This window comes from Mustela lutreola, chromosome 15 (genome assembly GCF_030435805.1).
Source record: "Mustela lutreola isolate mMusLut2 chromosome 15, mMusLut2.pri, whole genome shotgun sequence".
NCBI lineage: Eukaryota > Metazoa > Chordata > Mammalia > Carnivora > Mustelidae > Mustela > Mustela lutreola.
Window position 1 is genome coordinate 25592224 of NC_081304.1, and position 26172 is coordinate 25618395.

At 51.5% G+C, this 26172-nt stretch overlaps 2 protein-coding genes across 2 annotated transcripts; one reads left to right on the forward strand and one right to left on the reverse strand.

The window, feature by feature from the left end:
* The first annotated feature begins 5 nt into the window (after positions 1–5).
* On the forward strand, positions 6–7202 carry EME1 (essential meiotic structure-specific endonuclease 1). The gene is made up of 9 exons (XM_059148093.1): positions 6–56; positions 1311–2110; positions 2199–2326; positions 4419–4508; positions 4597–4718; positions 4867–4990; positions 5208–5323; positions 6044–6233; positions 6464–7202. The coding sequence occupies exons 2-9, from the start codon at positions 1336–1338 to the stop codon at positions 6638–6640; spliced, it is 1722 nt and encodes a 573-aa protein (XP_059004076.1). The 5' UTR covers positions 6–56; positions 1311–1335; the 3' UTR covers positions 6641–7202.
* Positions 6912–19748, reverse strand: LRRC59 (leucine rich repeat containing 59). Its single transcript, XM_059148094.1, has 7 exons — positions 19418–19748; positions 18049–18108; positions 16282–16440; positions 15993–16097; positions 12649–12721; positions 10486–10659; positions 6912–8904 (listed from the first exon to the last, which is right to left on the reverse strand). The coding sequence occupies exons 1-7, from the start codon at positions 19520–19522 to the stop codon at positions 8660–8662; spliced, it is 921 nt and encodes a 306-aa protein (XP_059004077.1). The 5' UTR covers positions 19523–19748; the 3' UTR covers positions 6912–8659.
* Between the last annotated feature and the right edge of the window lie 6424 nt (positions 19749–26172).

Here is a 26172-nt window from a genome sequence, read left to right on the forward strand (position 1 = left end):
GCGATCTGCTTCCGGGGCTTGCGCTGCAGTTGAAAGAGTGGCGCGAAGAGTCGCAGGTGAGAGTTGGCGCGGCGGGCGGCGGGTGGCGGGTGGCGGGTGGCGGGTGGCGGGTGGCGGGCGGCGGGCGGCGGGCGGCGGGCGGCGGGTTGGGCCGGACTTCTGAGCACCGCCCCGCAGGTGATCAGGGCGTCTGGGGCTCTGCCGCGCGGTGGGGACGCGCCGGGCTCGTCTGGCAGGCAACCTCGTTTTGCGGGACTCCGGCGAGGTACAGGGAGGTCCCTCCAGACTGGCAGCGTCCTTTACCGAGTGCTTACTGTGGGCTCCGTGCTGTGCTAAGCGCTGTAGATGCACGATTTCAGTTATTTCAAACAATCTTATGAAATAGGTGTTGTTATCATCCCTGTTTTACTAAATTGGAAAGCGAGGTTCAGGGAGGTTACATGGCCCATCCGGGGTCACACCTACAGTGTTTGTGAGCTTTTTTTCGAAGAGCAGTTCTTGTACACGACCCAGCAGTTGGACTTCTAGGTATACATGCAAGAGAATTGAAAACCTTTCCCCACAAAAACCTGCACATGAATGTTCATGGCAGTGCTGAACGGAGAAACAAATGGCAGCCTATCTGTGCGGTGGAATGTTATTCAGCCGTAAAAAACCATGGAGTACTGACACACGCCACAACATAAACGAGCACTGAGAAACATGCTAAGTGAAAGGAGGCAGTCACAAAGGATCACACGCTGTATGATTCTGTTTGTACTAAATATCCAGAACAGGTAAATCCACAAAAAACAGAAGTAGATCTGTGGTTATCAGGAATTGGGGAGGGAGAAGTGAACAAGGACTGCTTAATGGCTATGGGATTTTTTGGGGGGGGAGTGCTGAGACTATTCCGGAATTAGACAGTGATGCACACGTTTGTGAATAGACTAAAAACTACTGAACTGTACACTTGAAAGAGAAGTTTATGGCATGTGAGTTACATCTCAATTTTTAAAGAAAGGAGGATTTAACATGAGCATTTCAAATGCAGAGATCAATAAGGGGGTGGTGTTGAGTCTTGTTACTACTGCATTAACATTTTCCAGTAGTAATCGCCACTTTGTTTCTAGGTCACCTTGACCTGGAAGGGATTTGAGGAGTCCTGTTAGACTGCAGACAACTGAGTTCCAGAGTGCATGGGTTGGGACCATAGCCTGTTTTTCTGTTTCTATATTGTGTGTATTTCCATAAAGTTTGGCCACAGAACACGTCTAAGGGACTGAGTTCAGTACCGCAGTCTGTGTCTCCCTCCTCTCTTTTCCTTTTAGGGAGTTAATTGGACAGCACGCATTGATGGCTCTACAGAGGTCATCGCTCTCACTGGATTCCAGTGAGAGCGACTCTGAAGAGTTGCCAACATTTGCCTTCCTGAAGAAGGAACCGTCTTCAACAAAGAGGAGGCAGTCTCAGAGGGAGGAGAAGATTGTTGTGGTTCACACCTCGGATTCTGAAGCCTCCTGTCCTCCATCACCAAGGTTGAAAGATGTACCCCCTACCCCGGACACAGCTGAATCCATCACACAAACAGAGCCAGTGAGGGTGCTAAGCAGTGGAAGTGAGGATGAGGTAGAATTAATTCCCCTGGCCGAGAGGCTTGCATGTAAGTTTTTGACCCGCAAGCCACTGAGCCCTGAGGACTCTAGCTCCCCAGTTAAAAGTGTATGGGATCATCAAAATAGTGAAGGAGGATCCTGTGACTGGAAAAAAGAACCCTTTCCAAAGGTCCCTGATATTGCCCTCCGTGACACCTCAGAGAGATGTGCATCAAATAACAAGGACCCTGCGGGAGACAGTCCATGCCACCAGCTTCCAGCCTTCAAAGCTACCTGCCCTATCCAGAACAACAGCTGGACAAATGCTGAGGTCCCCCCACTTCAGAAGAGAACCAAGCCTAGCCAGGAGGTCCAGAGGAGCAGCTCGCAGGGACGCCAGCCGCGGAGACGAGCAAGCCCAAAGGAACGCACCCTGGAACAACAGGAGAGGACCAAGAAGGCAGCCGTGGCTAACAGGCCGAAAGCTCAGAGGCCTGAGGAATGCCTAAAGCACGTGGTCGTGATGCTGGATCCAGGTCCTCTTAGCATCTGTCTTCATCCCGTGCTGGGGTCCCCACTTTCTGGGCCAACCCCTGACTGCCCCTCTCCCATCATTTGTTGCAGTGCTTTTACAGACGGAAGGGGGAGGCCAGCTCCTCGGGGCGCTGCAGTCCATGGAGTGCCGGTGTGTGATCGAGGCCCAGGCCGTGCCCTGCAGCATCACCTGGAGGAGAAGGGCTGCGCCAGCTGAGGTAGTAGGTTTCCGGCTGATGTCTCCTCCCCCTTTGAGCTCCCTGATAAATGCCCTTTCATTCTAAAGAATGTTAGTCAGGGTCCCAGCAGGAAAACAACTGGCACACTCAACTTAGGATAATTTGAGGAAGATGTTAGAAAGGAACAGTGTCCTAAAGCGTGGACAGGTTACAGGGCAACTACAAGGGACGACATGGCTTCTCACGGTAATGACAACACCAGCTCAGGATTTCTCCACCTCAGATATAGTTGGCATTTCAGATCGGATAATTCCCTGTTGTGAGGGCTGTTTTGTGTGGTGGAGAATGTCGAGCAGCCTCCCTGGCCTCAGCCCACTCGATGCCGGTGGCACCCTCCTAGTCCTGACACTCCAGAATGTCTACAAGTTGCCAAACGCCCTTGTGGGGAAAAATCGGCCCTGGTAGAGGACCACTAGCATGTTTGTTACCATGCTTAGGCCTGGCGGGATGAGGGGAGGAAGTGGTTACCAGAATCCTGAAGGAGAAAGAAATGTAGAGAGGACCCCCTTGAAAGAAGCTTGATCTCCTGTAGAAGAACACAGCAAAGCCTAAATGACCCATTTCGAGGGAGCTAGGGAAACAACCTCACTCCCCCCTCCCGCTTTCCCTCCCTCCCTCCAGTCTCCTGTTGGGTTTCCCACCCACCGTTCCCACTTGGCCATTTGCACCGGAGGACCTGGTGATGTGGTCTCCTGCAGAGAGCGGAGTGGGAAGAGGGAGAGCAGATCCGCGGGGCAGAAGGAAGATACTCTTCATAGGATGCCTGGTTCTAACTGGGCATGGCAGGCTTGTGCTTGAATCTCGGGCCCCACAGCTTTATGGCTATGACCCTGGGCAGATTATTTCATCTCTTTGTGCCTCACGTGTAACGAGGACACTTGCATCCCTCTGGGAGCGCCATGTCAGGGGACTGAGGTAGCCAATTCCGGAGCGCATAGTAGGCACACAGCAAATGTTCTTTCCTTGGCCCTGAGGTTTCTGCAGCTCCTTTGGCTTCCATTCCTCTTATCTATGAATCCAAAATACTCAACCCCTCATTTATAAGGTTCTCTAGATGAAACATTAAGATTTTTTTCCTCTCTCGGGACACCTGGTTGGCACAGGTAGTAGAGCGTGAGACTCGTGATCTCGTGGTCATGAATTCAGGCCCCCTGTTGGGCATAGAGACTGCTTAAAACAAAATTTTTCCCCCTTATTTGGATCTCATAATTTTTTCAGTAACTTAGGGCAATTGGACGCTTTTTAATTTGGGGTATTAGCAAATCTTTGTATTCATATTGCAGTTACCTTTCAAGGCGCTCCCGCATTCTCCCTCCCGTGTCTGTGGCGGTTCTCCGACACGGAGGGACTTCTCACCCCGCATCACGGGCGGGGAGGCAGGTGGGAGAAGTTGAAAGCTGTGTGAAGGGTCCCAGCCGGTTGGTGGCTGAGCAGGAACTAGAGGCCCTGCTCCTCCCGCTACTCTTGATTGTATTGTGGGTCTTAGCGTTGTATTGTGGGTCTTAGCGTTTGCTTACAGGGACCTAGTGAGAAGACCCTCCCCATGAGCCCTGCTCCCAGTCGCTCATACCGCTGCGGGCATGTGTCGCAGGAGGCTGCCCCGTGGCGGTGGTGAAGAGGACGGGCTCTCCCAGGCAGCAGCTTCCCTTGTGGCTCTTGTCTTTGTCACATACAACCTGTGTGTCGCTAAGGGCCACTCAGCTCCTAGTCAGCCTCTGCCCTCAAAGGCCAAGTACCTTTTTGCACAAAACCCTCTGGAAATTTCCTCCCCCCCCAATCCCCTATCCAGAGTGCACAGGAACACTGGCAGTTCTCAGCCCATTTCAATTTCCTTTCTTCACTGCCTCTGAGACGGGCACACCAAGGTTGGACAATTGAGGACTGGGGAAGGACGGGATCACGGGTTATTCTTTTTTGCCACCAGGCTTCATTCCAGAAGGAAAAGAATAATACAAAAACGGGCTTGGCTGATGTGGGTGCGTTTGTTCACCCCGAAGGCCTGGGTCTCTCTCACAGGTGCTGAGCACCTGCTGACTCGCCTCCCTGTGCTGGGTTCCGGGTCCTTTGGCAGGATGGACAGGAAGACTGGGTCGAGGAACCGATGGTCCTGGTGCTGCTCCCGGCAGAAGCGTTTGTGTCCATGGTCCGGAACTTCAAGCAGGTGGGCAGAGCAGGGTGGGCACCCAGGCATGGGACAGAGAGCCACCTCTAGGGACTGGATGTTAACGCAGCATCTGCCCTTCATGCAGGGAAGTGTGGGCGGACCTGAGAAGGGGAAGGAAACACTGCGGAGCTTTGTGACCAACACCACGGCGAGGGCAGCTGGGAAAGCTCTGTCCCTGGTTATTGTGGATCAGGAGAAATGCTTCAGGTTTGAAGCGGTCCTCAAGACTTAGCATGCAAAGGGTCAGCTCCACCAGGGGGACGTTACTCATCCCAGATCTGGGCCCCCCTCTCCAAGCCCTTCTGCCGAGCTCAGCCTGGAGCTGCTGTTCTCTTAATTTCCTCCCCTGTTCTAGTGCTCCAAACTCCTCAAGAAGAAGGAAGCAGGGAGTGGCAGATAGGGAACAGGCCAAGGAGAAGCAGCAGAGACGACCAGAGGCCAGCGCAGGGCATGTGGTGTCCAGAGTAGACGTGGAAGAGGTAAGAACTTCAGTGCTCCTACTCTCATTGAACTCGATTTGCTCTAGATCAGGAGCAAGTGCCCGCTGGACACGCCTTTCTGCCTTTGCACTGAGTAGGAGAGAAGGGGTAGAACAGGGAGCCAAGGGGCTGGGATGCAGTTTCAGCAGGCGTGAGGGAGGAGCCTCAGACAAGCTTCCCTTCACCCCTCCAACCCGTCCTGCTCTTGTGGGGGTAGGCGCTGGTGGATCTGCAGCTGCACACACGAGCCCAGGCCCGACTGGTGCAGACCTGGAAAGAGCTGGCCGACTTCGCATGTGCACTTACCAAGGCTGTGGCTGAGGCGCCCTTCAAGTGAGTGCCATGAAATGCTCGGGCCCCCTGCTGGGCCCCGCTGTGTCCTCTTCCTCTGAGCTCTGCCACCAGCGGTTGTCTGTGAGGCTGGTGCTGGGCAGAGCCAGTCTTGTACTGGGGATGCTGGTGAGGAACCTTCAAGCCCAGTCCCCTTAAAACACACTGCACCAGCTGCTCTGTAAGTTCGTGTCCCGCAGCTGGTGCTGGGTCACCTGTGAGCCAGGTTACCGGGATCCGTCCCCAGTCAAGTCACGATGTTGTAAGTTCTCACAAAACAAACTTTCAGCCTACTGAGCTCTGGGAGTGTTCATGGTCAGAATTAGTAGGGGAATTAGTAGGGGATCTCAGTCTAGTCCAAGTCTCTCATTTTCTACGTACGGGACTAGAAGCCTGAAGACTGCCTTGACTGAGCTCTTAGCAAGTTAAAAGTGGAACCAGACTCCCAGGTGGCCTGACACCCAATCCCTAGTGGCTATCCCTGTGCACACTGCCTCTTGTCCACTAACCCAATGTCAACATGGGAAACAAGCTGGTACCTTTCTGGCACCTTCTCTCTCAATGAGAAGGACGAGATGTCATTTTTAAGGGAACCAGCAACTAGCATGGCTTGGGAACAAAGAGGCGCTCGTGAGGGTCTGTGGAAGGAGGGTGTTTAAGTTACCAGCGAAGGGGACAGGTGGAGTGACAAGTGACTCACAGCTCTTCAACTGCCGTTCACAGGAAGCTTCGAGACCAAACTAGCTTCTCCTTCTGCCTGGAGAGTGACTGGTCTGGAGGGGCAAAGGTGGACCGCACGGGCAGGGGACTAATGCTGGTGTGGAGGAGACAGATTCAGCAGCTGAACCGAGTCAGCCTGGAAATGGCCAGTGCCATCGTGGATGCCTATCCCTCCCCCCAGCTCCTGGTCCAGGTAGGCTGCTCCAGTGGTCACCCCCAGCGCCCTGTGGCTTTAGTGGACTCCCCAGGCAGTTTCCGTGGAGGGCACTGGTAGTCAGCAGTGCAGGCCTGCTGAAATCTGAACAGGACTCAAGGACAGAGGACAGGCTCTCATCCCACCCCACCCCCAAGCTCCTTGCCCCCTTATTGATGCAGGTGTGACTCTGGGTGGTACAGTATTGAGAGGTCATTTGCCACTTTCAGGCTTATAGGCGGTGTCTGTCGGAGCAAGAACGTCAGAATTTGCTCGCAGACATACAGGTACGCCGTGGGGAAGGTGTGACTGCTACGTCCCGCCGGGTTGGACCAGAGCTATCCAGGCGCGTCTACCTTCAGATGACCGCTCTGCAGCCAGATCTCTCTTTAGACGGTGCAGACTGAGGCCAGCCCTGGGGAAGCTGGAGATTTCCACCTCACTCAGCTCGGAAGAGGACTATGGGAAGAAGCTGGAAGCACAAGCCTGGGTCGGGCTCACAAGAGACTCCTTCCCGAGTGTCAGAATCTGCAGAGTCTCCCTGACATCTTGGCACAGGTGGCTGAGATCTTGCGTTCACCTTCACAAGTATGGACTGTCCCTCTCCCAGGGAAACTCCATTGCTGTGCACAAGTCACCCTACCTCAGCAGCCCTCCAAACACAAAGGAACAAAGACAGACCACTCAGACACGTATTTAATAACTGTAGAAATCCACAAGAACCTCAGCTTCAAATCTCGAGATCACGAGGGAACTTCCCTCAGTGGGCTGGCTGGAGGGAGCCAGGTGTGCCCTGCCGCCCTCTCACCCAGCCCCCCTGCTTGGGGGTCTGATCCCTGGGCTGACTCCCCATCCTCTTCATCTCATCTCACATACTATCTATTTTGTTTCAATAAAGCATTTGTACCAATGGCTCTGGAGCTTGGAGGAAGACTAAGGAATGTGTAGTGATTTCTGAGTAAGGTGTGGGTCCCTGCAGCAGAAATATCTGGGGACGGGGGGTGGGGGGGAACAAGTCACTCTTCCAGTCTGAGGACAGTCAGGAGTGGCTGTCCCATCCAGGTGAGCCACAAAGGCTGAAAGCTGGGCCCCACCCTCTATCTCTGCATTATGACCGGATCTTGCTCTCCTGAGGAGGAGACAAGCAGCCTATAGTTGGGAGTTTCAGTGAATGAGCACCAAGACAACCACACCTTATCCCTTCCTCTGGCTTCTGTGCAAAGAGGCCACAGAGCAAGAAGAGGCTGCATCTGGCAGGCAGGAGAACAGACGGCCCTCCCCCTCTCTGCACTAGCTGTTTGTAAACGCGCTACTTTCCAACTCCATGGTGCTACTTGTTTCCCTTTGTTGTGGAGGAACAGGACCCAAACAGCGCTAAGGTGGGGACCCAAACAACGCTAAACCTCCAGCCCTATGAAACTTCAGTCTGCAGGCTGTCTCTGACTTTATCACACCGATTACCGACAGCTGTCACAGACAGAATGGCTTTGTGACGGTCCACCTCCTTGTTTACTGGCAACCAGGGAGTTAATGCTCTAACAGAGCCAAGGAGCCTGGACCATTTTGTGAAAGCCACAGGAGTCGGGGCAGGACGCCATAGGAGCTGCCCCAGACCCTCCTGGCTGGGAGAATCCTATTTGTGGGACACAAAGCTGCCTACCGTCCTGAGAGTCTGCACTCCAGCCGAGAGACTGCTCAGTTCCGGGGCGAGTTCTCTTCTCTCCAGACATTGTTAAGGAAGCAAAGTGATGGAAAGAAAGGATACTGGAGTGGGAGTCTAGTTCTGCCTCCAACTAGCTGGGAGACCGAAGGCAAGTCATGGAAGGCCTCAGTTTCCCTGTCTGCACGTGGTACTAATGGAATGGATGGTCCTGAAGTCCCTTTCACAGCCTGAGATTTTGTATGGTCATTAAAATGTCTGAGGTCCTTAAGAAAATAGGTATACCCTCCCCCGCCCCCCAATTTAGGCTAGATTTGCTGAGTATGGTGTTCCCTTCGTCCCCAATATCGCACTGCCTCCTGATCTGCCCTGGCTACACAGGGAGGAATGAAAGAAAGGGTTTGTGACATACAAAAGTATAAATGTAGTGACAGCTGACCTGATCGTTTAGTAGAAACGAGCCTTGCCTTTACACAGCTTTGTGCAACAACTAGAAAAGGCCGGTTTTTTTCCTCTGCCCACCCCAAGCCTATTCCTTTAGGCATGCAGGTAAACTGTCCCCACCTCCCACTTCTCCTCATTCCACCAGGGAACCCTGACTAAGGAACAAAGAAGTCCTACAGAGAGGAGATCTCAAGTACCAATCGGCAGCCACTGGATGACGGCAGGTAGATCTGATGCTAGAAAGAGGTTTGTGTCCAGCAGAACCCAATTCCATAGGAATCCAAGCTCCAAGGCTGGGAGGCAGCAGGTGTTGAGGACAAGCTCACTGCTGAGACTCGGTCTGCAGCACCCACTGCAGGATGTCGTGGCCACGCAGCCCCCGGAGCGCATTGTCGTAGATGGTGTTCACGCTGGCGCAGAGGGGCTGCCGCCGCAGCTCGGTCACCCGACAGGCCACCAGCCCGCCGGCCGCACACAGCAGCAGCAGCAGCAACAGCTTCAGCACGGCCCAGGACCTGCTGTGTCTCCGGGGAGGTGGCTTGCGGGGCCGAGAGCCAGACTTGGACTCTGCAGGGACAGAGGCACCGCAGATAGAAAGTTCCATCAGTCTGAGGAGACACGCACTGTACCCAGCGACACTCGTCTCCCCGCGCGGACCCGCTCCACCCTCTTCCGCAATGAAGACCCCCAGGCCCCGAAGAGAAACTTTCAGGAACATCTGAGTTCTCATACACTCTGCTGACATGGAGACTGAGGCAGAAGTCCTCCCCCAGTGGCTCCCCAGGGAGCTTGCTTGGAACGAGAACTCATTCCAGGTGCCTCATGCAGCTCGCGGTCCCTGGGGTGACCCTCGGGGTCAGGGGACGGGCTTTTCAGGGGGCACTGAGCACGGGTAGCGTGCTGCCCATCTGGGGAAACAGGCCGGAGATCTGTTATTGTTGTTCATGTCCTTATTCTAGAAGAGGAGGCACATAAAAAGAAAGCCCAGGGGCACCAGGGTGGCACACATCGGTTAAACGGACGACTCTGGGTTTCTGCTCAGGTCACGATCTCGGGGTCATGGGATTGAGCCTTGCATTGGGCTGCGGCCTCAGCGCGGAGTCTGCTTGAGTCTCCCTCTGCCTCTGCCGCTTGTGGGCACGCTTGCTCACTCGCTCTCTCAAATAATCCTAAAAACAACCTGGGAAGGTGAGCTAACACCCTGTCAACGGTGACTGCTGCTGGGTGTGGGGGATTACAGGTGATTGCCATTTTCTGAGACATATATGGAACTTTTTTAGTTCTCTGGGATGAACATATATATATTGCATTTCTAATTTTTTTTTTAAAAATTGGTTTTGAGATTGTTTTAAACCAAACTTTAAAAATCTTGACGGAGTGCCCACATGCCAAGAACTGCATGATCCTGTCACACAGATTTTCACTTAAAGCTGCCCTATAAGGAGGTCCGATCCTCGTTTTACACAAGGAAACAAAAAAGTGGCTAGGCAACTTGCTCAAGGCCGGCAAGGGCGAGCAGCAGTGCCCCTGGCCTCGGCCCACCCGACAGGGCTCCTTCCGCCCTCAGTTGCCTCTCTGTTGGGGGCCCCCACTGACCCAGAGGGTATGCAACCCCCCGCTGCACACAGAGCTGTTATCACCTCACCAACTCGACACATTCAGGCAAAACGTTAGCGGGTTTTTTATACTACATGGCTCCCTGAACACAGCCAAAGGATTCCGCTGGTGTTCAAGCAGAAAGAGAGCGAGCACTCTGCTCCGACCTAGAGAGAGAAGCAGAGGCAGTGCCAGCCTCCCCAGGACGGTACTGGCACTCAAGATGCCACCTGCACATCACAGAGTCACAGACGACGTGAGGGGCTTTGAAGGGCACTGTCCTCGCCTTGTTGTGATTCTAGCATCTAACCCTGACAGGAAGGGCAGCTCCCTGTTTAGGGAAGGCTCTCAGCCACCTCTGACCGAACACCCTGGGGCAACACGGCAGCAGAGCACCTGCTCCCCAGAATGACCCCCACGCCCAGCCACCAAACCCTCCAAGCTTCCCTGGGCCTCAGAGTCTGCTCGATCTGACCACGGGGGCTGCTTCACACACTCACTCCTCTGCCCTCACTGCACCCCAGCAGGAGCCCTGTGACTGTGAACACGTACTCGGGGCCTGATTCATCTCCTTCTTGGGCTTCTTCTCCTGCTCCCGCTTGGCTGCCTTGAGGGCGTCGTACTCCTTCCTCCGGCGCTCCTTCTCTTCCGCTTTCTCCCGCTTCCGCAGCTCCCGCTCCTGAGCCTCCTTAGCCCGCTGCTTGGCCTCCCGCTTCTTCTCGGCCTCTACCGGAAAATGCACCCCGAAATGACTACTCGCCCATAAACCTGCAAGAATGCTTTCCCGAGGAACTAAAAGCTGGGGTTCAGCCTCCCTTCCCTTAGGCCGCAGGTCACTTAAGCTATATTAAGGGGAAAAGGCAGTCTCTCTGCTCTCGGGGAAGCCACTCTCAGGGTTTACTGAATGGATTAAAGGGGTCCAAGCCCCGAGCAGCAGAGAGATTAGGGAGACGTAACAAGGGGCATGGGTGACGAGCTGGAGGGTTCAGAAAGCACACGAGTGACAGCCTTCTACAACTCAGCTGTCAGGAGAAGAGACACCAGGGGTGTGGGTTCTGTGGGATTCTTATCCTCCCAGCCTCAAAAAGGAACGTGGCATGGGAAGGCCAAGGAAGAAGAGAAAGTGAGTGTTCAAGTTCACCGTGAGAGAAGATGGAAGTGTTTTGCTGAGAAAGCAAGACTAACAATTTGTCAGAGGGTAAACTCCAGACCTCACCTCAGGAGTCTGTGGCGCCTTCTGATTTACTTCACGGTTCAAGTGCATTCACATCCAGTACCCAACTCAGAAATCACCGGCTTCTAAAAATGCACTTCCCAATGAGTTATTTGGAAGCATGAAGCACATTTTTCCAAAGCCAGAATGCCACAAATTAGGGAGTTCAAAGTCCCTTAACAGCTTAAAAGCCTATCTGACCCATAATGTGGCTGAAGAGCAGTATGCTAAGTACTGGAGCTTTCCACTGGTTTTCCACGTACAAAGAAGCTCCAAGTTCCAGCTGGGCACTGAGAATGCCAAGGGCACTTACACCCAGCCTGGAGAGAGCACATGGCAGCAGGAAGTCAAGCAGCTGTGGCCCAAGGAAACATGGCATCATGGGACCATACATGTAAAAGGGCCCGGAGTCACTTGGGCTCCATCTCAGGCTTCGCCTAGAACCAGGACTACACCCGTCCCTCCCCAACCCCGCAAGTCCTCCAGCAACAAGTGCCCGCTGCCCACTAAGCCTTACTCGGGATACAGTGGGGAGGACAAGTCAGGTTCCAGCGCCTAAAGCTTCCTAGAGACGGAGACAAGTGAACAAACCGTACATGATGTGTGCCAGAGAGAGATTGTGAGGGAGAGACAGGCGGGATGGAGGCCCAAGTCTGGGTGCTTCTGAGGGGGTTACAGCAAAGCTAAGGGAACCTGTGAGCAGACCTGAGGAAGCACACAAACCCAGCTGTGTAAGGAGCTGAGGGAAGAGCAACCCAGCCCAGGCCCTGAAGTGAGCTCCAGCCTCGGTGTGCTCCAGCAACAGCAGGGGCTCGTGTGGCTAGGGCTACCAGCACTCTCTCCCCAGGGTATGGGACGGAGCAGGAGAAGCAAGCAGACTGGGGCCACGGCGAGCCTTGTTAGCCCCAGGATGATGTCTGAATGTCATCCTAAGTTCCAGCAGAAGCCATCAGAATGCTGTAAGCAAAGAGCAGCATGATTGACTTGTTTTAGAAAGATCACTGTGGCTGCTGGGCAGAGGGGGCACGAGTGTGCCAAAAGGCCACGGAGCTGGGAAGCACCAGGACGGGCTACAGCAGGGGGGCTGAGTCCTGGGGCGGCCTGGCAGGGAGGGAGCATCACACCAGGACTTGCTAACAGACTGGATATTGGAGTAACTGAACAAAGGAATCCTGGCTATCTTTCTTTCCAGTTTCAGGCTTGAGCAGGTACAGGGACAGGGACTGCCTACCAGAGGGGAGCTCTGGGGAGGGCTTGAAGGAGACGGTCTTAACATTATTTAACCTCTGATGCCTCTTAACCCTCCTAGCAGGATGGAGGGCTCTGAAGCTCAGTGAGCGAGCCAGGCCTGGAGACAGACCTGTCGGACAGAGAGGACGTTGTCCACTGCCACACGGTCCCCTGCTGCTCTGCCGCCACTTCCAGGGACCCCAGCCCCCGCCACAGGGGAGTCAGCAGCTGCAGAAGGACGGGAAGACAGCTGAAGGGGGGATGGCACGTACCTCGTTCTACTTCCAGCCGCCGCTGCCTCTCTCGCTCCTGATCAGCCTGGACAGCCTTCATGTGCTGTAACACCTGCAGGAGGGAGAGAGGTGAAGTGCTAGGAGCCAGGGAAGCCATAGAGCACACGTCCACTCCAGAGGCTCCAAGGGGCCCCCTGCTCTTTTCAGGCTGGCACAGCCCCAGGCAATGCAGAGGGAAGGAAGGCAATCCCGTCCCTGTCTCCCGACTTACACCGCCAGCCTTAGCTGCAAACGGGTCATTCGAGCCCAGGCCACTAAAGCTGTGAGCAGATGCCAATTGGAGTGTATCAAGGGTCCTGCTCTGTAGTTACTGTCACACATGTGGTCTCCTGTCAACCTCCAGCAGCTCTGCTGCCGAGCTTCCCACCCTGGCTCCCTTATGCAAGCTCCCCGCCTCCCTATCTAGAAAGGCGCCTTCCCTCTCCTGGTCTCAACACTAAGGTCTTGAGGGTGGAGACTGCTGTCCCCTCTGCCGGCTAGACACTCAATACTAAGTTTAATGAATGATTGCTTGGCTCCCCATTTCAAGAGGCAAAAAACCAAGGCGGGCAGGGGGGTGGCGGTAGGGATGATCTGTCCACGTTACATGGCTTCAAAGTAGCACAGCTTAGAGTACAGGTCTTCTGAGCTCCTGGGCCAGAGCCTGTCCCACTGATGTCAGCACACAGAGCAAGGGAGCCTCTAGGAGGAAGGGAAGCACCATGCAGCCCACTTAGCAGACAAAGCCCTAGTGCCCAGTCCTTGTCCACTCAATCATGGGTGGCTTCTGACTCCGACAGCCCCAGAAATTCTCATTACAGCCATGGGTAGAAGAAGAGGTGAAAAGACTATTTTTTAGTTTGTTTGTATCTTTAGAAGCTAGTATCCCTTGGATGTAGAGGACAGTGCAAGCTTAAAGCCCAGCGCAATCCTGACTCTACCACTTCCTAACCGTGTGACCTTAGCAAGTGACTTCCCCTCTCAGGCTTCCTGCAAGAGCCTGCTTTGAAGCCACAAGGAACCCTGTCCCAGGCCTTGAACCTGCTGCAACCTCTCGGAAGGGAATCAAGCTCACTAAACAATGGCCACTCAACAAGGAGTGCAGATCTGTCGAAGGTCAAGCCTGATGGCGGCAGGCAACCCAAGTTCAAAGTCACCGTCTCACTCTGAACTCCAAATACTAAATAAACACCAACCATTCTGGTGGTTTTAAGGGGTATACCGGTGGCTAAATAAAGAGCAGAGAGGTTTGAGACACGTCTCTTTTCACCCGGGCTCCCCTACATCAGGAGTTCTATGTCAGCTCAGAAATGGGAGCGACGCCTCTAGTGTGGACCATGAGCCCTGAAGGGCAGACACCATCCGTCTGTGCCAGTCCACAGCATACAGTAAGCACTTGATAAATACCATCCAGCTAACAAATTATTTTTAAAAGGTGCTGTACTCTGCTCCTAGCCATGCACCCACACGAGGTCAGAGCTGGGGAAGTCTAAGCTAACTCCTGGGGACAAGTGACCTCATTCCGGCTGGCCCAAGCCACTCTGCTATGACGCCTAACGGTGTGCCACACACCAGAGTCTGTGCTGGGCCATGGTGCCAGGGAGCAAGGCTTCAGAGACCATACCCACAAGGCAGTAGCGGGCTCGCTCTGGAAGCTGTATGCTAACACTAAACATCTTGGTGCTAATAAAAATGATCTTTGAGGGGCGCCTGGGTGGCTCACAGGCATCTGCCTTCAGCTCGGGTCATGATCCCAGGGTCCTGGGATGGAGCCCCACATCAGGCTCCTTGCTCAGCAGGAAGCCTGCTTCTCCCTCTCCCATTCCCCCTGCTTGCGCTCCTTCTCTTGCTATGTCTCTGTCAAATACATAAATAAATAAACAATCTTTGAGGAATATCGGCACTTTCATACAGTTTAACGTACTATTAGTTGAATGAACATGTAGGTAAATAAAAAGGGTGTGCATAGGGAGCGTTTCGTGTGCCAGGGGAGCGGAAGGGAGCTGTGCCTCCCAGGGCGATGAGGATCAGGAGGGGAAGCATAAAGCAAGAGGGACACAGGAGGAGGAGTGGTCGGTCACAGCACCTGCCGTCCTTCAGAACAGACAGCACTCCTAAGCACCGGGGCCGCACTGATCACTTCTACTGTTCTCTGCCAAGGGCTACCGGGCCACACTGACCTTGTACCTGGTCTCCTGTGACAATGGGTGAGACACAAGATGAGACTTTCTAAGAAGCCCTGAACTAACGGTAAGAAAAGAAAGGCCATTATTCCTGGGATTCGCCTAGAGACCCGCTATGCCCCCATTCCACTTCCCTTAATTCTAGCATTTAAAGTTGAAGCGTTTCGAGTCCTTTCTGTTCCTCATGCCTCCTAGACAAGGCCAAGTAAGCCATCTGGCGCTCAGCTGTTCTAAAGCTGGAGGGAAAAAGTGACCGTGGCTGGTGTTAAGAGAGATGCAGTGCAAGGCGTGGGGCGCCTGGGGGACTCAATTGGTTAAGCGTCTGACTCTTGATTTCGGCTCAGGTAGCAATCTCAGGGTTATGAGACTGAGCTCCGCATCGGACTCCGCACTAAGAGTGGAGCCTGCTTGGGATCCTCTCCCTCGGCCTCTGCGCCTTCCCTCTCATACGCAGTCTCTTGCTAAAAATAAAAATTCTTAAAAAAAAAAAAAAGTGCAAGGCATCTTCAGGCCTGTTGGCGATGTCTGTCTTCCATGCTGCCTTTAGTTCCTCCTACATCAGACAACTTGACTGAAATCAAATGTCAGATCTGCCCAGGATGTGTCTGCTTACAGATATAAGCTTATGAATATTAACAACACTTTTATTATCAAAATTCCTACAATACCCGTAACTCAGATAATCTTCTTGTCCAATTAAAGAACTGTCAATGGTGTGATGTTGGATTAGGCAAGGTCCTGGTTTCTTTAAGATTTTATTTATCAGACAGAGAAAGCACACACGCGAGCGCACAAGCAGGGGGTGCAGCAGAAGCAGGCTCCCTATTGAGCAGGGAGCCTGATATGGGACTTGATCCCAGGACCCTCTGGCCATGACCTAAGCCAAAGACAGATGCGTAACTGACTGAGCCACCCAGGCCCCCTGAGGTGCTGGTTTCTTAAGAATGGAAGTTTTGCAACAGAGAAGCTTTTCTACTTATAAAAGCAACACAAACAAAGGTCCCTCTACCTGACTGGCTGCTAGCAGCCCTATTTCACTGAGACCTCAATGCTGGAAACCTCGAACAGCTACAGGTGCCCCAGGAGGGGAAGAAACAAGAGGAGGCAGCAGCGAGTCCCAGGGGACTGAGTGGGGGAGGCCCTGGGGAGCTCCGTGCTTACCTTGTTGGCACACTGCTTGCACTGCTTCTCGTCCAGGCAATCCCCTGCCACTTTGGCCAGGGCAGGATCCAGGGGGTTATCCTTCAGGTCCAGCCACTTCAAGCTCTGAAGAGACAGGACAGAGAGGCTGCTCAAGCCCCTCAAGCTGAAGGAGCCAGAAGCAAGCCTCTGACTTCCAAGGCGGCAGCACCAAGGTGGGGTCCCTGCAGGCCACGTGCACGGCTGTGCCCCGCCCGTCCCCAGGCCCTCTGCCTCACCTGGCACCAAACACTGGTTTGTGAACTGTTACCTTGAGCTGAGCGAAGCTGACAGGCAGGGTCACCAGCCTGTTGTTGAGGAGATCCAGGTGCTGGAGGTTGACCAGACGGCCAAAGTCGGCCGGCAGCTGCTGCAGTTTATTCTTGCTCAGGTCCAGCTTCACCAGGTGTGTGAGGCCACAGAAATCCGCCTAGGACCCAGACATGGAACACCTCAGCCCTGGGCCCACTCCTTCGAGGGAGATGCCAGAGCCCTGGAGGTGGAGGCAGCTTTGTGGAAAGCCTGACCCCACCTGCCCCCAGCTCTTCTGCCTGCAAGGAGATGCAGCCGACAACCAGCACTTCTGCAGGGGAAGCAGTGAGCTGCTTCCGTTCAAGGACTTGGCACCAAGTCGGCACAAAATAAGTGTGTGTTCCCTCATGCTCCGTGCACCCTCCAACCCAACCTCCACATTGCTCCTGGAGGGACAAGGGACCTCTTCGGCCCCCCAACGGCACCCTGTGCTCTCCTTCCACGGGGGCAGTCAAAGCGCATGGGGACCATCCAGTTCCCTAAAACAATGGAGCGCCCTCAGGCACTCATATCAAACAAACTGTATCAAACAAAGTGGCATTCTCTGTTCTTTGCAGCACCTAGGACAGCACCTATCTGCGGTACTGCTCCCACCTTGGCGCAGAGGCACTGCTCATGCTCTCTGGGGATCTGTAACTGCCAGCATATCGGCTCTGCCAAGGAAGGCACAAACAGCTGAACTCACTCGGACTGAAAAGCGCATGGGGCGGAGGGGTACGGGGGGACTGCGGACAACATGCACAGCAGCGGCAGGCGGCAGGTACTGGCCACCATACTTTCACTAGACATGAAATGCTGCCTAGAAGCAGTGGGATTCTGGATGCTTTCTCAATGAGAAACGGTTCTTGCTGAGCTGCGGGAAGATGCTAGAGATAATGAGCAAGGCCCAAGGGGAATACTGACAGGAGAACAGACTAATGACCCAAGGAAGAAACTGCCAACTTCTGAGACCCGATCCCGGAGCGGAGCCCAGTGGAGCCAAGCAGGGAGTGACACAGCCAGAGTGATTGCTGGCAAAGACAACAACGGCAACAAACTCGGTCCTGACACTGACGGCATGCTGCTCTGAAGCACAGACCGGCCGTCACCCAGGAGCGGCTAAAGGGCTGAACCACTCTGGGGCCTACGCAGATTAAGGACCGTGTACTGAAGACATCGCAAAGCATATAATGGAGAAGGAGAACTGGGAGTTGTGCAAGAAAAATCGAAAGGACCTGACCACAGGCTGGATGTGTCAAACAAAAAAGCATCTCAAGTAATTCAAGAGCTGGGAGAATAATAATACAGTAGTCCCCAAAAGCCACATCTTTTTTCCTGTTCCTCATCAAAAGATACACACGGAAGCTGTTCATAAGCAGCTTTTTCCCTAGAAATCAGAGGGACTTACAGAATGGCCTCTCCTCTCCTCTCCACAATAGGGAGGGTAAACTATCTTTCAAAGGAATAATATAAGGGAGGAAAAAAGATGACCCCACAAAGTGATCAGCCAGCATTCTGTCGACTTTAGTTTTTCAAGGCCTGACCTTCCAACTGTTCTAAAGAATGAAACCTCTACCGTGCTTCCTTTCCTGCTGAGACAAACCACTCCACTCCACCCCCAGCAAGCTCCCCTTCAGTCACAGCTTGGCTGCAGGCCTGTCCTGAAATTACAACTCTAAAGACATAACACCCTCAAACAAGAAGCATCACGGCTCTACAAGGAAGCGTGCCCGCCTGCCAGTCTTACCGGGAGACTAGTCAGCTTATTGCAGGACAGGTCCAGCACGGTGGCCTTCGGGAGGGCAGCCTAGGAAAAGGAACGAGAACACAATGTCAGACCAACACATGGAATGGTTCAGTGACATGAAGCCTTCTCCAGAGAAAATTCCCACAATTAGGAAGGCCTTTAAAAATTAGCACTCAAATATAATGGAATAGGTGCACCTAAGTGGCTCAGGTCATGATCCCAGGGTCCTGGGATCGAGCCCCGCATCGGGCTCTCCGCTCGTCGGGGAGCCTGCTTCTTCCTCTCTCTCTGCCTGCCTCTCTGCCTACTTGTGATCTCTGTCTGTCAAATAAATAAATAAAATCTTTAAAAATATATATGTATATAATGTAATAGTAATAATAATATAACAGCTGCATGTGTCAACATTTACTACCTACCAAGGATCTTACACTCCAATCTTAATCCTCACAAGCCTGTAAAATGGGAACTATTACCACCATTTTATTAATGAGGAAATCTATGGGCTTAAAGGTTAACCAGCTTGCCAAGGGCAGGGAGGTGGCTCTTAAGCAATGGAACTGGAATATGGACTGGAAACCTGTTCTAACCTCCATACTACAGAGCCAAGCGCCAAAGGCAAACGTAATTCATTAAAGGCAGGAAAGCGTAGGTCACCCAAAGTGACCCCAGTGTGCTGGTGCCGGAAGGAAACCTGATGGGAAAAGCAGGGATTGTGATCTAACTCCACTTTGGCAACAGACCAGTTTGATTTTCCTGGGACCTCAGGTCTCAGTTTCATGGTTGGGAGTGTGAGAGTAGAGGGGTGGTGGGGTGGGCAGATGGATTCCAGCCAGTTGAGGCTGTGCTGGGAAGAGCACTAGCCAACCAAGCAGTGACACTACACATTCTTCAAGGAAGGATGTCTCAGGACCGGGACAGCCAGCTGGGATGGCCCTCTTCCTAGAAATGCAAAGTTCCGGGCCACACCCAGGTCCACCCAGAGGCCTACTTCTCTAAAGGAGTCATTCATTCATTGATTCATTCATTCTCCGAACAGCCAGCAAGCACTCCGTGGGCGCCTACTTTGAGTCAAACACGGAGCTGAGCGCTGTGAAAGCTCCCGAGACGGGAGGGGAGATTCACCCCTGACCCGTAAACAGCCCAGGACCGAACGGGCAGCGCCTTCTCATCTTCTGGAACTGCGCCAAAGTGACACGTGTACATCCCAGGAAGAAAACTGGGGGCAGAGGGGGACTCCCCGGGAACTAAGTCCCACTCCTTCCACCTAGTTTTAAGATCTGGAAAGTGAGGCGTTGGATAGGAGGCGGCCCGCACAGAGGCCAGCACCGTCTCGGGCGACACCTGGGCCTGGCGGGGCTGTACTGACCAGCTCCTTGACGGGGACCTCGTTCAGGTCGCTGAGGCTCAGGTCCAGCTCGTTGCCGTCCAGCTTGTCGCGGAGGTTCCCGCCCTTGCTACCGGCCTTGGTCATGGTGACGCCGGCCGAGCGGTCCCGGCTCCGGGGGCTCCAACGGGCAGGAGACGGGCTGAGAAGCTGCTCGTCGGTTCAGTGGACTCGCACCCAACCGGCAAGGCCCGCGTCCTCCGCCGCCGCAGGTGCGAGACGCCGTCGTCCGCCCGACCGTCGGCTGCACTCTGAGCCCCGCGCCCCACTCCCACCCGTGCCGCCGCGACGACGACCACTTCCGTGTCCACGTCACCTTCCGCGGCCACTGAGACGGACGGGGCCAGAGCAGCCCGGGCATGTGCGGGAACGCCATCTGGCGCCTAGGAGGGCGCATTGCAGTGGCCGCCGCCTTTGGAAGGGTGGCGTTCAAAGCTAGGATTTCCGTTGCCCATCCGAGGCTCGGTTTTTTCCCCAAAGGCCCAGGGTTCGCTACCGACGTTGGCAGCGGCAAGAGGCAAAAGGGCACGGGACGGGGCGCCAGAAGACCTGGGTTGCATCCAAAATTGACTTCATCAGATCACCCCCATTCCCCTGGATTAGAAGCCAAAACTGCAAGTCTTTCAAAATTGCTCCTTGTCCTCTTTACTTAATTTCCACATGATCATCATCCGGAAATTTCAGCCTCTTTATCTCTCTGAACTCCTCTTCCCTGCCCCAGCCTCTTGTCCAGGCCGCCATCACCTCGTGCATGGATTACTCTGAGTCTCTCTCCCTGCCACCCACCTCTACCGAACTGCCCAGATGATCATCCTAAAAATATAGCCAAGTCTTTCCTCTGCTTAAAACCTTTCAAACCTCCGGCTACCTCTAGAATATGGACTACTCTCCTTTCTAGACTGGTCCCTGCCTGCTTCTGCAGTCTCCTCACCATCCCCAGCCCCTCCCTGCCTGGGATGCTGTGTAGACTTCCATTAGGTGGCCTCTGATGTAGGAAGCAAAGGCAAAAGAAAAATTATTAAATTTCCTTACTACTTACAGCCCACTGCTAAGTCCTTAAAACAGACAGAGTGACATTCCTCTCCAAACTCAGCTGCCTCCATGTTAATACCTTGTTGGAGGGCAAAGGAAGCCTGACCACCCCCCCAGCCCTCCACCCTGGCCCCAGGATCCTGTAAGATTGCTTCAACATAAAAAAAATTCCTTTGGAAACTTCCTTTATCTCTACCCCTCTACCCCATACACATTGGCAATCATCCCCCAAGCCTATGGCCCACCGATATACATCTGAAGGGTCTCATGACTAAGGTTTTATTAGACAGTAATAAATGACCTTTTCCCAACAATAGCTAGCCCCCTCAAGGTCCTAGAAACCTGCTTCCAAAATTCCTTTGAGACTTAGGCTATCCTTAACCCCCTCCCAACTTGAAAGTAAATGATGGGCCACTCCTCATGACCCCAGGGCAGCTCTTTCTGCCCACGGGCCTCACGCTTTAATAAAATCATCTTTTTGCACCAAAGATGTCTCAAGAATTCTTTCTTGGCCGCTGGCTTCAAACCCTAAGGTCTTTCTTGCATTCGCCTCCACACCTTTCTCTTCTCCTGGAATGGCCTTGCTTCCCAATGCACCTCTTCTTAGCTAATTTTTAGTCCTTCAGGAAACCTCCCCTGACCACCATGAACTCCAGAGCTAGTTAGGGGTCCCTCCTTGGGACTCTGATAATGTCCTATGTGCTACCTTACTGTCAGAGGTGATAGGGCGTGGTGCCTAAGGCAGGACCTCTGGTTTACCAGAAAGCTTTAGGCGATTACCATGCTTATTTATGGATAGGTGAGAAATGTGCATAATAACGGTGCCTAGCTGGTAGAGTCTGGGTAGGACTGAATGAGCAAAACACACTGAGCTTACTGTAGTGACTGGCATTTAGTAAGTACCTGATAAATATTAGCTGTAATTCATAACTTGCCTTGTGTTATACTTATCTTTATGTGTCTGTCCTCCACTCTGGACTGTGAGGGAGAGATTTTGTCTTTGTATCCCCAGTGTCTGAGTGCCTGAGACATGGTGGTTCTCATTCAAAGCCCTGCTGAATGAAAGAATGAATGAACAAGTGAAGCATTTTACCCACTTGGCACTCAGTTTGCTCATCTTTGAAATGGGCACATCAAAGCTTCTCTCAGAGGGCAACTGTGAAGACCAAGTGAAGTCGGTGGCGGGAGCTATTCATTTCACAAATCCTTGTGCCCACACCCACCCACAACAAGGCACAAGGCACAGTGCTGGGTTTCTGGGAACCAGACAAGGCAATTGAATAATTATACATTAGCACTTGGCAATCTCTAAAGCCCTTGAGCACCCATTATCTCATTGTGATAAAGTACAAAAAGAGACTATACAGTGACTTTTATGGTTCTCTCTCTCTCTCTCTCTCTTTTTTTTTTTTAGAGAGAGCATGCACTCATGTGAGTGGATTGTGGGAGAGAATCTGGTGGGGGCAGGGGGCTCTATCTCACAACCACGAGATCATGACTGACCTGAGCCAAAATCAAGAGTCTAACGCTTAACCCCCTTAACCGACTGAACCTGCCAGGTGCCCCTGTTGCTTTTTTTTTTTTAATTAAGGAAGAAACTCAGGGAGAAGTAACTTGTCCTTACTTCACATAGGGGCAGACCCAAACCTTTTGATTCCAAGTCCTGTTTCTTTTCACTACACCCTGTCGTGTCTGCCCCCAAGGAGCCTACAGTCAAAACAAGTAATTATTATATAAAGTAGAAAGGATAATGGCCCTAACACACACAAACAAAACCCATGCAATGTACAGGGCTGTGTGGGTTTATGTTTGAGAGCGCTAACATAGGACTTACACATTTAAGAACACTCTGTCCAGGGCTATGATTTACATATGTTATTTATTTTTTATTTTTTAAAGATTTCCTTTATTTATTTGACAGAGAGAGAGACACTCAGTGGGAGAGGGAATACAAGCTGGGTGAGTGGGAGGGGGAGAAGCCGGCTTCCCGCAGAGCAGGGAGCTCCACTCAGGCCTCGATCCAGGGATCCCGGGATCACCATCACAGCCAAAGGCAGAGGCTTAATGACTGAGCCACCCAGGCATCCTTATATGTGTTTTTTTGTTGTTTTGTTTTGTTTTAACTCACAACAACCTTATAAGGCAGACATTATTTCGGTTTTTCAAAGAAAGTAATCAAGGCTCAGAGAGTCAACTATTTAGCTATTCAAAGACAGTCACAATAAATAGGCGAATGTATTCCATGGAATGTGGGCCATACCCCGCTGTGGTGGAGAAAAAGAGCCTGAAGGAAGGAAGATAGCAGGAAGGCATCTCAGAGGAGAAGGCATTCAAGTTGAGCTTGGAAGAATGGGTCAGGTGCAGACAGGCAGAGTCACAGCCCAAGGAAGCTGGGCGGAAGAGTGAGCAATTGACAGCGGCTGTACATCTGAGAAAGACTTTTTGTTGCTGTTGTTTTAAATCCCTAAGGCAGTTTGATGAGAAGTGGAGCCTGTCATCTGTGGACAGCTTTTTCCTTGGAAACAATAGACTGGCCCTGGGCTGCAGTCCCCAAACCAAGTGCCACCTTGTGCCTGGATGTCCAGGTTGTTTGGGGAGATGCCAAAGGAAACACAAGCACCATGGCCCTTGAGGAAGGTAATGATCAGGAAGAGGGGAGGATAGAGTAGCTTCCTGAAAGAAGCTTGGGCATCAGGCCAGCACTGTGACTGTTAGCTCTAGTGTCATCCTGACAAGTCACTCTACCTCTCCAAGCCCCTGTTTCTCCTTCTGTAGAATGGGGATAAGAAAATGGTAAGAGCGGGGCACCTGGGTGGCTCAGTGGGCTAAAGCCTCTGCCTTCGGCTCAGGTCATGATCCCAGGGTCCTGGGATCAAGCCCCACATAGGGCTCTCTGCTCAGCAGGGAGCCTGCTTCCCTTCCTCTCTCTCTGCCTGTCTCTCTGCCTAATTGTAATCTTTGTCTGTCAAATAAATAAATAAAATCTTAAAAAAAAAAAAAAGGAAAATGGGTAAGAGTGCCAAGGACCCACACAGAGACACATGTAAGAGCCAAATAGCATTATGCAGTTTTTCTATGGGCAGTTGGGTCTGTTCCAGCAGTGGTGGGTTGAAATAAAACAAGAAACTCAGTTAGCCCTTGAGGATTGAAGCCCCCAAAGTAACTTTTAAAGGAAATAATCTCTCTCTCTATGGTTTATTTATCTACATGGACTTGCTTTAAATACTTCCACAAATAGAGAATCATGCCATATTCGCTGCAAATCTGTCCGTCCCGAAGTAAATTTTTAAACTGAAAGCAATCACAATCAGAAATCCCAACAAGATTTTTGTTTTTAGAACTGGGTAAAAATGATCTGAAAATGCGTATAACAGGGGAAAAAATCAAAATCATATGGAAGGATAAATGTAGAAGAATTGCCAAGAACACTTACTTCGTGAGATTAAAAAAAAAAAAAAAAAAAAGAAATAGCCACGAGGGTCAGGCCCAACCAGGTATTAGACTCGTCCTAAAGCTCCAAACAGTAGAGAATTGTCACAGGCAGGTATCAGTGGTACAGCATAAAGAATCTAGAAACAAATAAAAATGTATATGAGTCTTTAAAATATAGATAAGATGACAGTTAAAGTGAAATCCATCCAGGGCTGCTGGGTGGCTCAGTCAGTTAAGCATCTGGCTCTCGGTTACAACTCGGGTCATGATCTTGGGGTCATGAGATTGAGCCCCTAGTCGGGCTCCCTGCTTAGCTGGGGTCAGGGAGTGGGGTCTGCTGGAGATTCTCTCTCCCTTTTCCTCCCCCACCCCTGCTGCTCTTTCTCACCCTCTCTCCCTCCCTCTCTTAAATAAATAAATAAATCTTTTTAAAAAATAAAAATAAAGTCAAATCCATCAAAAGGGGAGTGGTTGAATAAACCAGTGTATTATGCAGTGGAACATTATGCTGAAGAACATCCCGCAGCATTAAAGAGAATGAGTAGGACCATGTGTATTGACCTGGAAAAAATATTGTGTATGATCAAGTAAAAAATGCAAGTCATTGAGTAAGGTAGATGACATACAGCACAATCTCATTAATTTTTTTTTCTACTTTGACATTATTTCAGGCTTACAGAAAAGTTGCAAGGATAGAAGAAAGAATTCATGGATGCCATTTACCCAAATTTCCCAACTGTTAACATTTAACTACAGAAATACGTAGGTATTTCTAAACTATTTAGGAGTATGCTGTAGACACAATACCTCTTTATTTGTAAATACCTCAGCATGTAGCTCCCTACTATGAGGAAACCTCTTACATAATTACAGGACAATTATAAAAGTCAACAAATTAACACAGAGCAACACTATTATACAATCCATGACTTCATTCAGATTTCATCAATTCTCCAACATGATCTCATTTTTTGGAAAAAAAAAAAAAAGAGAGATGGAGGGGATGGAGAAACACATACATATGCCTACATATTTGTATGAACCTAGAAGAATATTACACTGTGTACCTTGAATATTTGTCACAAGGTGCACATATTACTTTTATAATATGTTACAATGCAGAAAATATAAATAAACAAGGAATGAATGAACACAGTTACCATATGATGAAGAGAAACTTGAGATCAAATTCTCATTCGGCCAACTTTGGACCCATGACCAGGTCTCTCCGTCTCCCAGACTGGATGTCCTCAATCATAAATCTCCATTTATTGAGGAAGATATATATATTTGTCTGAGAGCCTAGATATATATAGATAGAGATATATCTTCCTAGATATAAAACTACTGGCTACTCCCAGAATATACCTGTTCTCTGCCTTCACATACACTTTCACCATATTCCCTTGATATATGTTTCCCCGTAACATCCCATCGGCCGTCCACAGTTTCTCCTCCTAGTTCTGTCTACGGCGGGCTGCCTAATGGTTTCCCAAGATGTTCACGTCTGCATCCCCAGAACCTGTGAATACATTACTTTACATGGCCAGGGGCACTTTTCAAATGTGATTGAATTAAGGATCATGAGATGGAGAGATTATCCAGAATCATCCAAGTGGGCCCTCAATGTAATGATACGTGTCCTTGCAAGAGAGGCAGAGGAGGTTGGACGTAGAGGGGGAGGCAGCTGAGGGAGATTAGACATGATGTGGCTGCAGGCAAGGCAGACCTGAAGCCACAAGAAGCTGGAAGAGACAAGAAACGATTTTCCCCTGGAATCTCTAGAAATAACCAGCCCTGACAACACTTTGATTTTAGTCCCATAAGACTGACTTCAGACTTCTGGCCTTCAGAATTGTAAGAGAACAAAGTTGTTTGTACGCCACCAAATGTTTGTAGTTTACTCCAGCAGGCATAGGAAATGAACACACCGTTCATTTTTTCAAGGAACCAGCTCAGATCTCTAGGGGACCTTCTGGGACGTGCCCAGGGTAGGTGCCAGTCCCCTCTTCCCCATTCCCACAACACTGACCACATGGCACCTCATTGTCAGCCTCAGGATAAGCATTCTCTGCTAGACACTGAGTTCCCTGAGGACAGAGGTCCTGCCTTATTCATATCTCAGGCCAGAGGGCCCGGCACTGAGCCTGGTTCCAAAAAGATACTCAGTGAATGTCTGCAGAACCAATGAGTGAGTAAAGGAAGATAAATTTTCTTGGGTCTGATAATACTCGGTCTTTACCCAAGACTTCATGGTTGACCTTAGTTCCTGA